Source organism: Phyllostomus hastatus, unplaced genomic scaffold, assembly GCF_019186645.2.
Source record: "Phyllostomus hastatus isolate PE091 unplaced genomic scaffold, TTU_PhHast_1.1 phas_scaffold_78, whole genome shotgun sequence".
Classification (NCBI taxonomy): domain Eukaryota; kingdom Metazoa; phylum Chordata; class Mammalia; order Chiroptera; family Phyllostomidae; genus Phyllostomus; species Phyllostomus hastatus.
The window spans coordinates 748,375-763,540 of NW_025334041.1; the positions used below are offsets into that span (position 1 = coordinate 748,375).

The 15,166-nt window shown below is 71.3% G+C and overlaps 1 protein-coding gene across 5 annotated transcripts in view; it reads right to left on the reverse strand.

Annotated features, from left to right (window-relative positions):
* Positions 1 to 15,166, reverse strand: part of TNS3 (tensin 3) — an 89,725-nt gene that overhangs the window by 47,955 nt on the left and 26,604 nt on the right. For 3 of the 5 annotated variants that reach the window (XM_045827110.1, XM_045827112.1, XM_045827113.1), the window contains one exon: positions 11,620 to 11,657. Coding sequence is in view for 2 of the 5 variants with exons in the window: in XM_045827109.1 (XP_045683065.1) it covers positions 6,771 to 6,875 (105 nt within the window). In the remaining 3 variants the exon portion in view is untranslated. Of the gene's footprint in view, positions 1 to 6,770; positions 7,000 to 11,619; positions 11,658 to 15,166 lie in introns of those variants that run through there. The other 2 variants (XM_045827109.1, XM_045827108.1) reach the window with 2 other exon arrangements.

Consider the following 15,166-nt stretch of genomic DNA (forward strand, 5'->3'; position numbering starts at 1 on the left):
TCCCCGGGAAGGCATCCCCCGTGGGGACGGCCGCTGGCCACCGCTGGGGGAGCCAGCAGCGGACACCGGGGGCCCAGAACCACACGGCCCTCCCAGTCGGTCTGACCGGCTGAGTCTCGAAATGGGACGTGGTTTCCACTAAGGACGAAGTTTCCTTTTTTAAAAATTTGCTTGAAGATTTTATTTATTGTTAGAGAGGGGGGAAGGGAGGGAGAAAGAGAAGGAGAGAAACATCCATGTGAGAGAGAAACATTGATTGGTTGCCTCTACGCCCCCTACTGGGGATGTGGCCCGCAGCCCGGGCATGTGTCCTGACTGGGACTGGAACTGGCGACCCTCTGGCCCCAGGCCAGTGCTCAGCCAGGCTCCCAGCACCCCCTGCTGCCCCGCCCTCCCCGCCGGCACCAGCTGGCACCAGGTGACCCGGCTGCTGCGACCCAATCCCGGCTGCAAAGGGGAGGCTGGTGGCGGGAGGCTCCGCAAGGAGGAGTGTCTCTTTCGTCTGTGGGGTCGGGGGGTTCCCCTCCTCAGCAGATCACTCGGAAGGAAGGTGGAGCCAGAGTTCCCGCCACGGGACCGAACGCTCCCAGCGCCTCCCGGCTCACGGTCTTTCCCAGAAACCTGGCGACTCCTCGCCCGCCCTCGGGGCCAGGAGACGGGGCAGGGTGTGGTTTCAGGCGTGGGAGGGGCGGCGAATCTGTGCAGGGGGTCGGCCTGCGGTCAGAAAGCGTGGGCAGCTCCGGGGTCCTGGAGATCTCAGCCCAGCCAGGGGCCAGGGGCCAAGGCCGGGGCCCCTTCCTGCAGCCCGGGAGCCAGGACTGGCTCCAGGACCTGGCCTGGGCTCTGACCGGGGTCCAGCCTGGGTCCTGCTGGTCCCTGGAAGGAAGGGGAGGGGGTCCCTGACTTCACGCCCGTCGGCGCGCGGGGCTCTGCAGGGCTTCCCCCGAGGAGGGCCTCGGGGTGCTGGAGACCCCTCACCCCACCCACCCCCACGCTCACACCCGAGTCCCCTCCACACGGTTCCCGAGAGCAGCGACCCCTGCCCCGTGTGGCCACGGGCCTGGCCCAGCACCCGGTCTGAGGCATCTGCTCGGTGGGCGGGGACGGAGGCTCCGGACCAGCGCCCAGGTCCAGGTCCCTGCTCCACGAGCACCATGGTGGTTTTTTTTGGTTTTTTTCTTTTGTCTGAAAGGCCAACTGTGATTTTGGGGAAGTGGCTGGGCGCGGCCCTGCGCCCTCCCGACCCCCTGGGCTCCGACCCGGAGAGAGTCGCCCGTGCCGGACGACTGTGGAGAGGACGCAGGGGGCGGGGCACACGTCTGGGCTCCATAGGACGGTGGCCTCGGCTCGCCTCCCCGCAGGCCCTGGGGCTCCCCTGGGGCCCCGACCCCACCGAGGGCCCCGAGGACGGGCCGGGCTGAAGGGCAGCACCCGAGTCCCTGAGCAGCGGGGCCTCACCACCCGCCGGGGACAGCGGCCTGCCCCGACCGCCCTTGGGGGGCTGGTGGGGACTGCACCACAGTGTGTCGGGGTGGGGGGGCCGGGGAGGCCAGCCGCCTCTCTGCTCACCCTCGGCTTTTCCTAAGCCCCCCCGCTCTCGCCCCATGTCGTGACACCTGGGACACTCCTGACCCGGCCGGTGTGGGCGCCCACTCAGACCAGCAGCCGCGGACGAGGGCCTGGGGCCCCCCCGAGCAGACACCCTCCGGGCGCCACGGCCCTGGCCTCGCGCCCGCCCACCTTTCTAGCTGTGGGGCCTGAGGCGTGTCCCCGCCTGCGGGGCCCCGTGTACTCAGCACCTGCCCCGCCCTCCCCAGCCCCCCCACGTGTCCCGCTACAGCAGGGGTCCTCCGTGGGACCCTGGGCACACATGCACACACCACGCACGCACACGCACCAGGCGCGTGCATGGGCACAGAGGTGCAGCCAGCGGACCGGGCCGGGACGCTGGGGCCGCGGGTGGGGCCCCCTGAGACCCGGTGTCGCCTTTCGCGGGAACCACCGCCGCCCTGGCTCTGATGACACAGCAGAAGCGAAGCCGCGAGCGCAGGGAGCTCGGCCTCGGGTTTCAGAAGCCGTTCTTCGACAGCCTGTCCCCCCCCCCCCCCGCCCCCGCCCGTCCCCGGGGTGGGAAACCACAACACAGGGGAACCAATCGCCCGCACACACCGCCCGGCGGGGGCTCGCACCTGCGCCCCAGGCTGGGCCGCACCGCCCCGCCCACCCCCGCACCCCGCCGCTGCCGCCGGAAGGCAGGGACAGGGCCTCTGTCCTGGTTGGGGCCCCCCTGGAAACGGTGACCTTGTCAGACTGGCCCCCCCCCGCCAGGCTGGCCGCCCCCCAGCACGCCCTGCCCCCAGGCCACCGAGAGCCGCCCCGGAGGGCTGGCTGTGTGGGTGTTCTCACGGGGGGGCGGGGGGGGGTGCTCCACGTCGACCCGGCGAGAGCCGCGCCTGCGCCTGGGAACGAGTCTGCGCCGGTGTGCGGTCAGGGCCAGCGTTCACGGACGGCACGTGAAAGGCCGAGATAAGGCGGAAAGACAAACAGGCCAGCGCTCGGACGCCACGCCGAGCCGTCGGCCTGGACCGGGCCGCTGCGTCCTGAGCGGGCCCAGCCACCCACCCACCCAGGGCTGCCTGCCACCTCCGGCGCCATCCGCGGAGTCTCCAGACGAGGGTGTGGGGGTCCATCGCTCCCTCGAGCACACGGGGAGCCCCCGGACTGACCAGAGACCGGCCTGACCCCTCCGGACAGCGGGGGGACGGCCGGGCTCTCCGACCAGGTGTTCCCTGCGCACCACGGCACTGAGGGGGGTCACCTGCCACTTCAGTCCAGCCCCACGGCCACCGCCAGGGGCCTGGCCTGCCTGAAGCCCACGCATGTGACCGCTTCACGCCCACGCTCGTCCGTGTGTGAGACACACGTGATGCACATACACGTCAGTCCACAGGAAGAGCTGGAGCACACGTGACTCTGTCGTAGGGAACCGCACCCCGCCCTTACCTCTAAGGACTATGGTCGCCCCAGAAACTCGGTGACGCTCGGCTCTGCCACCCACAGGCCGCGGGAGGGTGGCACGACCCGGCGGCGAGCCCCTGGCCGTCCACTCCCTCTCTGTGTGGCGCCCACGGCGGCCACAGGAACCACGGGCCCTGGCGCAGCAGCACCGAGGCTGGGCTCCGACTCCCCGGCGACGGCCCCAGAGCAGGGCTGTGGTCCCGCACGTCCTGGCCCCCCCGCGGGACCCCCAGCACAGCTTCCCGCCCGCCCCTCGGTCCTCGCAGAGCAGGGGCCTCCAGCCACAGGGGAGGGCGGAGCCGGGCTGCTCGCGTCCCGGTGGGTGGACGAGACGAAGGTGGCACACCCCAGGCCTTTGCGGGGGCCCCTCGGGGGCGCTCTGGTCTGTGGGTCAGTGCGGCCCCGTGCCCCACAGTGGAGCCATCACAGCAGGCGGGGCTCCACTCCCCAGTCACAGGGGGCAGCACCAGGCACACGGCTGGGGGCCCAGGGCCGCCCTCCCCCGAGGGTCCCGCCGCCCAGGTGTCGCAGAGCTGCCGGCAGACGGTGCGGCCCCGGGAGTTCCGGTGGACCCGCGGCGCGGGAGTTCAGAGGGAGACGCGGCCACCCAGGCACCTGTCGGGGGGCTCCCAGCAGGCCGGCGCCGTCTGCAGAGCAGGGGTGTCCCCGAGGGGGAGGTCCCCCCCGCAGGGTGGAGCAGAGCGGCGTCCGGGCACAGGCAGGACACGGAGGGGCCGGAGGGACAGTCCCACCCGAGCCCACCCCCGCCCGCAGCCGGGGAGGGGGGCAAGCAGATGAGTCCCCCCCACCGACCACGGGTAAACGAGAGAGCAGGGGGGTGGGGGCAAGGGGGCAGGACAGAGTGTCCCTCGGTGTCCCCACTCTCGTCCCCGAGGTCACCTCGAGAAGACGTCCTCGCGACACCCGCGGCTCCGAGGCCCAGACACACCCTCCCAGGGGTCGGCCACCGGGCACGGCGTGCCCACCGGCATCCTCTGGAGCTCCGGGGACAGGACACGGGGGCCCGTCCCGCACAGGGGACCCCGACTTACAAGTGCGGCGAGTGGGCCCCAGAAGCAGCCGCAACAGAGCCGCACGCAAGCCTGCCTGCCCCACCGAGGGCCGAAGGGGTGCCCTCCCGGGCCCCCAGGCTGCCCAGGCCTCCCAGCCACACCCGGGCCCTGCGCCCTCAACAACACATTCTGCCGCCCCCAGGGCCACGTCCACACGTGGGACTGGGCGCAGAGTCTCGGCGTGGCCTCGTCACATGGGCACCCTTCCCAGGCCGGAGCCCTCGAGGCCCCGGAGTCGTGCTCCCAGGCACCAGGTGGACTGATGCCGCGGAGAGGAAGACCCAGAGCCCTGGGCGCCCGAGGGGCCCAACCTGCCCTGGGGCCTCGGGCTTGTGTCTCTCGGGGCCTGGGCTCCCCCATCTCAGAGCCGAGGTCACAGGAGCCAGCGGTGCTCAGGGCGCCCACGGGGACGCCGGGCCGTCCCTGGGGAGCACGGGCTGCTGGTGGCGAGGGGCCGGCGGGACGCAGCCGCCCAGGCGCAGCCCCCGGCTCTCCTCCGCGGCACCTGCAGCCGGTCCTCAGAGTCCCCTGTGCCCAGCCGGGCGCAGGAAAGCCCCGGGGCCTGCCTGACTGCCCCTGTGGCCGCGGTGGGCGGCTGCACCGCCCCGGATCCGGCCGTGGGGACTATTTATAACTCCCCTGCTCGTGTTACTAAGTTCCTCCAGGAAGATGACACACGGCCGTTCCCTCGTCTGGGACCTGCTGTTACTGCTCCAGGGCTCTGACTCACGCGCCCGTCTGGGGCGGGGGCACGCTCCGTGGGGCTGGGCCCTCTCTGCTGACACATGCACACACACGCACACACACGCACACGCAGCAGCCCCTCTGCTCTCCGGCTGCTGTCACGGCTGGCTCCCCCGAGACCGCTGGCCTGCGAGTCCTCAGACCCACGAGGGCAGTGCAGTCTGACGAGGGCGCGTGGACAAGCGAACGGAACAGGGAACACGGACCGAGAGAACGAGTGGCTCCGGCAGGCCGTCGGGGGAGGGGGGAGTGGCAGCGGACGGGCACCCGTGGTCAGTGGGCCACTGAGGCGGACCCCAGCCCCTGCGCAGCGGCCCCTCGGCCGCCTGAGCCCCCCGGGGTGGGGGGCGTTCCTGACAAGGGTGACACGTCCGAGGACTCGGAGGCCCGGCCTTTGAGGAGCCGCGGGCCGCACACCCGCCCCGGGGTCTCGCTCGGCCCCGGAGAGAAAAGCGCAGCCGCCCCGGGAACAGACACGGAGGAGCCGGAGACCCACGCCTGTGGGAGACGCCCGTCCGCACGGCCGGCGCCCCGGCCGAGTCCCGCCCTGCGGCTCTGCGGGAGGCCCAGGGCAGAGCCGGCCAGGGCAGTGGTGCCCGGGAGCAGAGGGCCGGACGGGCGAACGGTGAGCGCGGAGGGGGCTCGGGGCCGAGGAAAACGCTGCAGCAGGGCCCCGCGCCGCCCTGCACTCCGCAAACACACAGAGAACGCACCACCGCCGGGACCAACCCTGCAGCAAACGGGTCGGCGGTCGGTTAACAACAACATTGTATCGAGTGTACCTGCCGGGCTCTGTGCACGCTGGTCAGTTTCCCTGACCTCAAGTCCGTGGTTACTTTCTAACCGGCTGTCTGCGAGCACACGGAAGCCCTGAGAGCTGCCAGGACCTGCGTCGTACGAACAGCAGCAGCAGCAGGGCGCAGCCAGAGCCAGCACGGCCCCCCGCGCCCTCATGTCCCCCTGCGGTCAGATGGGGTGCAGCAGCACTGCCCATGCGATCTGACCCGGGGTGTCGTCCCCCAAGAACCAGCGCGCTCTGTGGGGCCCCAAACTCGTCACACAGCACCGGCCACACCCCCGCCCCGTCCGCCGACCTCGGTCCGGCCGGCCCGCCATGCGGCCACCGGCTTCCACTGAGCGCCTCCCTGGCCAGGCAGCCCGTCCCTCATGGAGATAAACAAGACGGACATGTGCTGGGGGGGGCGGTCCCCAGTCTGAGGGGGCGGGGCCTGGGGCAGGGCGCCGGGTCCCCAGCTCGGCCACTGCGCCTCCGCGTCCACCGTCGGGACTGCAGCCCCCACCCCGCCCTGTCGGTCCGTCTACACGTGAGCCTCGAGGAGTCTCAGACACGGACGTCTGGGGGAGACCTCCAGTTAGAGCCGATTCGCCCTGAAAACGCACGAGAGCCACCCCAGAGGAGGGGGTGGTCCGGGGGGCAAGAGAAGCCAGGGCTCTCGCGGGAGCTGCCCACGCCTCACTGACTGCGGCCGCCAGCCAGGGGACGCGGCGGCCCTCGCTCCCTCCCCACGGCCCCACCCCACCCCGGGAGGGAGACCGCGTGAGCTGGGCCCTCGAGGCCAGTCTCTGCCCTCCAGGGAGAGGGGCAGCGGCCCCCATGCAGCGGAGCGGTGAGTGGAGGAGGGCCAGGACGCACTCCTCTGTCCACCGGGCCGCCCTGCTGGGTGTTAGGAACACGGGGGCCAGGCACCAGGACCCCCGGGTGACCCGAGGGGCGGAGTGTGTGGCTGCTGCCCACACCCTGCACCCAGGCTGGAGCCCACCCGGGCCCAGGCCCTCTGCCCCACCCTTACACCTGCCCCTCTAACAGCGGCCCGCTGCCCCTCCCCCTGGAGCAGCACCTTCTTATCACAGAGTCGCCCGGTGACTCCCCGGGGCGGCAGGGTGGGGGGTCAGGCCAGGGCGCCAGCTGCTCACCTGCTCTCTCCCCGCTCCCGCCGGCTCTGCCCCCGGGCCCCGCGAGCCCGGGCTCTCCCGCTGTGTCCAGGGTGGGGGGGGCCAGAGGAAATGCCCCTGGGGCATGCCCAAGTCAGCTGGGCCTCCCCCGGCAGGAAGGACCCCGGGGTTCCGCAGGCGCCCGCCCCTCTTCCAACGGAGCTGAAGGCCAGCACGCGGCCACAGCCACCCCACAGGCTGGGGACACCGCCCGCCACACACGCTGCCCGCAGAGCCCCGAGTGCTGGCCCTGGGCCTGGGCAGGCCCCTCACTGAGCACCCAGCCTGTGCTGTGAGGAAGGGGGAGGGGGCACAGGCAGGGACGGCACAGGCCCCGCCCCCACGGGGCGCACTCACGGGGCTGACGTCACAGCAGGTACGGGGCTCTCATCCCAACCACCGGGCATGTCCTGCAGGGGCCGCTGGCGGGCAGATCAGGGAGGAGGGGGCCTCTGCTGGGTGGGAACTCCACGTGCCCCCCCCGAAGGAGGGGCTCCTCTCTCAGCAGAAGGCGCCCCGGGGGGAGCAGTGGGGAGAGGCGACCACGGGGACACGGCAGGGCGGCAGGGCGGCACCCGCCGGGGAGCAGGAAGTCCCCCGAGGCCCGGAGGCCACGGCCACTTTACGGCCCCGCGGTGGCCCCGCGCGGGCCCCGTCCCGGTTGCCAGGGCGAGGGCAAACAAACAGGCCACGCCTGCCGCACCTGCCAACGGGGCACCTGCGGCCGCCGCCGGCAGCCCGGCCCCCGGGCGGCAGGTGCACAGGCCAGCGGGCCGGGCCGGGACCCGGGCGGCTGCACCCCGGGGTGAGCGAGCCGGGGGTGGGCGGGAGTGGGCAGGAGTGGGCGTGCCCGGCTGCGTGTGCCCGTCCGCAGGAGTGGAGTTACGAGTGTGCGAGGGGCTGGGCGTGTGTGCCCGGCCGGGCCCTGCCCCTCCGCGCCCGGGGCCCCTGAGGCTTGTTCTCCAGGAGCGGGACGGCCTCTCGCCGCCCGACCGGGTCCCCGCCGACCCCGACGGGGACGTCCTTGGCAGGGGGGACCGCAGCTGGGCACCGCACGCGCGTCACGGCGACGGCTGCTTCCGTCGGAGGGGCCGCCGCGCAGGCGCCGAGACCCACGGGCCGGTGCCCACTGCGGGGCTGGAGGTCAGGCGCTGGCCTCCCTGCTCCTCTCTCCGTGGGTCCCGCGGCTGCAGGGCTTCCCCACTCGAGTCCACGCCGCGTCCGTGCGGGCCCACGCGGTGCAGGCCTGGGCTTCGGCTGAGGTTGTCCCGCCCGTGGGGACGGAGAGTCCGGGGTCCCCAGCCTCCAGCAACTGCACTGGAATTATGGGACTTCCCCAAACCTCAAGAGCGAGCCTCCCCACGAAGAGGAGCTGAGAGAGCGCCATCTACAGGTGGACGGAGGGAAGTGCTGCTCGCCCTCCTGACCCCTGAAGAAACCGCAGCCCCCAGGGCTGGACTTGCTGCAGCAGACCGGCCCCCCACCTCCCCCCGGGGGCTCCCAGGGCTCTGCCTCTGGGTCTCCCCGACGGCAAGCACAGCCTCACCCAGGGGATGCGCTGCCTGGGGGCCAGCCAGAGCGTGGTGGCCCCGGTCCGCACTCCGGCACCCAGCCCACAGCCTGGCCTCCCACGGGGCCGCCGGCCCACGAGCAGCCTGGTCCGTGCAGGACGGCCCCCCCCCCAGCAGCCGCTCCACAGAGGGGTGTCCCCCCCACCCCGGGCCTGGTCGGGAGCCTCTGGCGGCGGCTGCTGCCCAGAGGGCGATGACCACAGCATGTCCCCGGACGCCAGCCTGCTCGGAGGAGCTCGCTGGTTCGCCCTTTCCTGCGATGTTCCCGCCAGGCCTGGAGACCACCCCGGAGGGGACCCGAGGCGGCGCCAGCCCAGGGCAGCAGGGGCCGGACCGCGTCGGGAGTGAGGCCGGGGCATCGCCGTCTCCGAGAAACCCGGCGCGCCAGCGCTGAGAGAGGCGCCGACCTCGGGCCCAGCCGTGTGGCACAGCCACGTCTCGGCGGCGCCCCCACCGGTCTCCAGGGGCGGCTGAGGGCTCTCGGCCCCCCCGACCCCCCGGCGGCGGCGGCAGGGCTCGGGAATAAGGAGGGTCTTTGTTGCGGCTGGTGGCACTCTCCCTGGCCCCGCGAAGCCGCATTCCCGAGAAAAAGGAGTGTGGACGCGGTTCCCCGACCGCGACCTGGCGCGGGGAGAAGCTTGTCTGCCGCGCAGCAGGCCGCCAACTCCTGCGGCCGGGAGCGCCGCGGTCGGCAACAGCATGGACCCCCGGCGCCGCAGCCTTTGAACCCGAGAACCCGTCCCCCCGGGGGCTGGCTGGGCCTCGGCGGAGGAACGGAGCCGACTGCCACGCGGTCAGGCCTGCGGCCGCGGCCAGTCAGGGTGTCCGGGCCGCAGTGCCGTCACAGGTGTGCACGCCCCCACACACGCACACACACACACTCAGTACCATCACAGGTGTGCACGCCCGCACACATATGCCTGGTGCATGTGCACACACACACACAGTGCCACCACACACACCCACACCCGCACAGGCACACAACACAAACCCACCCGTGCACTGGCGTGCACACCTGCGCACTAACACAGTCCACGCTCACAAACACGCGGTGCCACGCACACTCACATACCCATACACAGTGCACACACATTTACACACACATTACACCCATGTGTGTACAATACAGACACAAATGCACACAGACACATGCCCAGGGGCAGTAGGATGCACGCCTGCACACTAACACACACACACAGAACACTCCCACAAACATGCACTGCCATGCGTGTCCACACACGTGGCCCGTGCTGTGGTGCACTCACAAACACACGAGGCACGCGTGCACGCACACACACTCACTCGGGCACTGGCATGCACACTCCCGCACAAATGCAGGAGGGACACAGGAAGGCGGCCCCACTGGGGTGGCCCCCTCGCGGCCCCCACTCCCTGCGGCGATGAGTCCCAGGCCGTGCCGGAAGAGGCTGCCCACGGAGGAGACCCTCAGAGCCGGGGCTCGTCTCGGCGGTGACGAGAGAGCGGGGAAAGCCCTCTCTGAAAGCTGAAGCCTCCCCCAGGGGGGCATTTACGCCCTCACCGCCCCCGCCCCCCGCTCACGGGAACCTCTGCTCCCCCCGGGACTCGGTGCCAGTGCAGAGCGCACCGGGCGATGCCCTGTGGGCGCGGCCGACCTGGACCGCACTGGCCAGCAGGCAGCCCGCCCCCGAGTGTGTGCGAGCAGGCGCCTCCCGCAGAGAGGGCCAGCCGTCCCCACGGCGAGGCCGGAAGTGAGACCGCAAGTGACAGCAGAGGCGCCCACAGCCCCGCCGCAGACGCCGGCGCTGGCAACGGTGGAAATCGCAGATCACGGGGCGTCTCGGAAGAGGCCGCCAGGGACGGGGGCTTGGGAGAGAGAGCCCAGGAGGGGCTGCAGGTGGGGGGCTGGGTGACAGGATGGGGCGGGGGGGGGGGTCGTACCACTCTGCACCTGTCCCCCGTTCTCCGTGGGGAAGTTTAAAACGAAAGTCATCTAACCTCTTTCCTGAAAAAAAAAAAACCCAAAAAACCACAGGGCTGGGCTTGCCTGTAGTTCTTACTTTGTGTGTGTGTGCATGCGACACAAATATGTGTGTGCACTGTATTTGTGCACGTCTGTGAGTGTGTGAGTGGGAATAGCATGTGTGTGCCTGCAGGCACCCATCTGTGTGTGCACGAGTGTACACTGTGCATTTGTGCACCGGTGTGCATGTCTGTGAGTGTGTGCGCAAGGGTGAACTGCATGTGTGCCCGCAGGCGTCCACCTGTGTGTACACATCACATGTCTGTTACACACATGTGAGAGTGCATGTGTGGATACCACATGTCTGTGTTACATGCGTATGTGAGTATGTGTGCTTGCATGTATCTGTGTGTGTGCATGGCGGGAGGGGAGGAAATCAGGCCCCCAGGCCCTCACGTGCAGCCAGCTCACGGTGCCGTGAAGCTGCCCCCTGCACAGGCCGCGACCCCCCACCCCGCCCCAGCGGGGGACCAGCGGGGACTCTCCGGCAGAGCAGGCCCTCGAGGCCCACAGCGGCAGCAAACCGCCAACACCCCGACCCCGAGTCCCTGGGCCGCCTGCACAGGGGCCTGAGGGACAGCGGACGGGCCCCCAGAGAGGCGGGCGCCCCGCAGGGAGCACTGCGTCTGGACAACGCGGGGACACGGGGACTGTGCAGAGGACCGGGGTCCCCCCCCCCGGGGTGCCAGCAGCTTCCCGTGTGTCGCCTCGTTTCCCTACGAACCGGACCCTGAACCCGCCCAGGCACTCCAGGCCCCCGGGGCTTCCTGCCGCCCGCCGGCTACTCAAGCCTCCAGGGAGCACGCAAAAGCAAGGCCACGACCCCCATCCAGGGCCCCCGACTTCCGCAACAGTGGAGAGCCCCAAGCCCCCTGTGGCCCACTACTCGGGAAGAAGCCAGCCGGCTCCTCGGGGCCGGGGGTCGACCCGGGACCCTGGCCCTGGCCCCCCGTGCCCCGAGAGACAGAGCGTCGGCGTCCCACAGAAGGGACCGCGGGTGACGGAGACAGGGCCGTGACGTGGCCAGGACCCGGCGGGAGGGTCCCGTCGGAAACCAGACGCCCGATCGCCGTCTTCTGTGGCCCAGAACACGGCTCCGCAGCTCCCAGCTCCTCGTGGAGAGGAGACCACACGCCCTCTCAGCAGCCCCGAGCAGCCCTTTCTGGAGTCCCCTCGGGGGCCGCGGTCCCGAGGGGCCCCTCCCAGGCGTGTCGTGCGCGCGGCGAAGGGAGGAGGGGCGGGGGCAGCGGCCGCTTACCTTGGCTTCACATCGCCTGTGGCAGGAGTACTTGCAGGCTGGAAGAGAAGAGAGACACCTCAGCGGCCGGGGCAGCGAGACCCGCTCCAGTCCCCACGCCCGGCAGCACACGGACAGCCCGGGTCGGGGGAGGCTGCCGGCCGCTGAGGCCGCGCTGCAGCTCGCGGCGTGCGGGGACGTGTGTGCAAGGACCCGTCCCCACCCTGCGGGCAGCCGCGTCCAGGTGGCCGGTGGGGACTGCCCCGGGGGTGCAGGCGGCCAGACCGGAGCCCTGGAGCTCAGGGGCCGGAACCCTGCGCAGCCAGACGCACGGACGTCCGCCTGGAAACCACAGCGTCTCCCAGAAGGACGCGGAGACGCTGGAAGACGCCCCGGAAGATGCGGCCCGAGGTCCCCTCTCCCCGCGGTCCGGGAGCCGCACCCTCCTGCCGCCTCCAGGGGACAGCCAAGGACCGAGTGCTGGCCTGGACCCTCGGCTGAGTTACTGTGGGACCCTCCCTGGGGCCGCCGGGCGAGCCAGAGCGGCAGGGGTCAGCCCGGAGGCCCGACCACGCAGACTTCCGGGAAAACTGATCGGCTTTCACAGGCCCTGCCCCCCGGAGGCTGCAGCTGTGCTGGCACCCCCAGCCCCACCCCCGCGAGGGGGGGACCCGCAGAGCAGGCCTGGCCGCCACCCCCCGTGTTTCCAGGCAGAGACGGCAGGACACGCGGGGGAAGGGGGCGCACGCCCCAGCATCCTGCTGCAGGCTCCCCGGGGGCCCACACAGGCCCCCTCACGCCCCAGTGAGCCCCAGGGAAGGACAGGGGCCCCCCGGGCGTGGGGGCATGTGAGACGGGTTCCCGGCCCCCTACAGCTGGGCTGCCCGGGGCGGGGCCAGCGACCTCTCTGGTCTGTTCTGGCCCCAGGTTATTGCGGTGCCACCAGGGAGCCCTTCCAGGCACCTGCTTCCAAGTGACGGGAAGCGTGGGGGGTTCTGGGGGGCCAGGGCCTCACAGGTCAAAACCCCGCCCCAGGTCTGGTCAGCTGCTGGGGCCCAAGCTTTTCACCCCCCTTTCCCTCTCCTCCCCAGGAGCTGGGCCTGGAGGTGCTGGCCTCGCCCAGGTCCCGGTGTAGGGCGGCCAGCGGCCCTCGGCCCCCAGACCCCGGGGGAAGTGGCTGGGGTGTTTTCTCCAGGGGCCCTCCTCTCCGAACTGTCCGTGCCTCTGAGGTCTGGGGGGGACGGACTCTGCGCCCTCGAAGGCAAAGGTGATGAGAGAGTCTGGTCAAGGCCAGGTTGGCGACTCGGACCAAGAGTGGCCGACCCCTGCCTCTCCGGGCGCAGGAGGGGGCCGCCACCCCGATTGCCTCTCTGCACGGCGCGGCCCCCAGGAAGAGGGGAGGCCACAGCGCACCAGCACCGCCTCCAAAACCGCGTCTCCACGCCACACGCCACACAGGCCCAGGAGGACAGGACGTCCGCCGGTCGGTGCTTCTCCCCGCTGAGGCAGGATCCACAAGGGACACCACGCGGTCACGGTGGGCGGCGTGGGGGTGTGCCACAGGCACGTGGTGAAATTCTCAGCACAACCACGTCCCCTCCGCCACCGCACGCGGAGGAGCACCGACAGGTGGGGCGGAGGCAGCGGGCTGTCCTGCCTCCCCCTGCCCTCCCCCACAGCAGCAGCGGGCTTCGCCCGACCCCGTCTGGGCCGGGATGGCGGACAGGGTGGGGGAGCGGGGCTCTTCTCCCTGCCTGCCCGCGTCCCGGCTGCAACACGGGGTCCTCCGCGCTGGGACTCGGGCCGGAGCTACGCGGGGCTCGCTGGTCTCCAGCTCCCCGCCTGCAGGGGGTGGGGCCCCCCTCAGCCCCGATGACCGCATTCGCGAGTCCGAGCACCGCACGTCCTTCCCCGTGGGCGCCCCAGTGGCCCCGTCTCTCGGCGGAGTCTGTCACGGAAGAGCCAAAACCTCCCGCCCAGCGCTGCTCCACCCCCCTCCCCCAGGGGTGGCACGGCCCCTGGAACCAGCGGTGTCACCGATTCCCGCCTGCCAGGGAAACCGGAAATTACCCCAGCCGTAGAAAAAGCTATGTAGCCGCAGATAAAACACTGGGCAGCTCGGAAAAATCCCGTTCCCTGTTCCAGAAACTAACGTGTGGCGGTGATTGCAACCAGCAAGGGGAGAAAGCTGGAAAAGCCCGCGCGACACGGGACAAACTCGGACAGCACACGCGTGCGTGCCAGAGGCTGGTCCAGGGAGAGAGAGGGTGGAGCGCGGGGAAGGCCCGGCCCCTCCCGTCGGGGCTGGCTTCCCCGCCCCCCCACCCGCCTGCTCCCTCCCCCAGCGGGGCTCCACGGTCACGGGGAAGAACCCTGGTGCCCCCGGCGGCGGCGACGGCGGCGGCAGTGCCCAGAGCATCTGGCGCTGACTCGGCCGGCATTTTTCCGCGTTGCCCTGGAACTGCTATTCTCCGTGCGTCTCCAGAGCCTCGGGAATCCGGGCCCCGTCCTGCGGGCCGGTCGGAGCTTGACTCAACGCTCTGCACGTATTTGCCAAGCGAGAGACGGGCCCTGGGCGTCACCGCTGCCCCACCCGCCCGCGTCCCCGGACCTGGCTGCACGGGACGCGAGGGGACCAGGCGGCCTTGGCAGAGGCAGGCTGTCCGACGGCTCGGTCGCTGCCTGGCCACCTCGCTCCCTCCGTGCCCGCCCTGCGTGGCGCCCCAGGCTTGGCCGTGACGGTGGCACGGCCGGAGGCAGCAGGGGAAGCGGAGAGAGATCGGAGCTGGCTCATCCTGGTCCTGCTGCGGATGCACCAGGCTCCCCCCGCCACCCCGAGTGCCAGCCAGGTCCGAGAGCGCCGGCTGGGCTCTCCCGGGGGCACGAGAGGCCCCCGTGCGCCGGCTGCCAGACCCAGGCGGTGTGCACGCCCAGCAGGGGCTGCGGCCTCACACTCGCCTTGCACACGTGCACACTAGCAGATACCCAATGTTCTGTGTTCACTGCCCCCCAGCTCCTGTGTCCCCACGTAAAGCCGTGTCGACTGTGAGCCCTGCGGCCTGGAGGACACGGGCGCGCTGTCCCCGCCGGGCCCCCGGTCCACCCTCCGTGTCCGGGCAGACACTCGAGCTTCCCTGACGCTCGTGGCTGATTTCTGCCGAGAGCGCTCGCTGGCAGAGGCCGTGACCTGGCCGGTCCGGGGGGCCCACAGGGGGCCTCTCTGGGTACAGGGTGACAACTCCCGGGGAGGGAGAACCCCTGGGAAAAAGCAGGAGGGTCCTGAGCTCTCCGAGAAGCAGGTGGAGGCCCCAAGGAGCATCAGCTCCAACACAGAGACACCTGGGGGTCCCAGGGGGGAGGGGACTCCTCGCAGGTGCCCAGGGGGCTGCAGCCAGGGGCAAAGCGGCTCTCAGGTCCTCTACCTCGGACAGAGGCCGGGAGAGGCCCCGGGGTCGCATCCTCGCCCCACAGAGGTCGGACAGCGCCACTCAGCCAACCCCGCCCAATGGCCGCCTGACCCCTCGGCAGCCAGCGGCACGCCTGCCAGGGGTCCCCCGGGGTCTGGGAG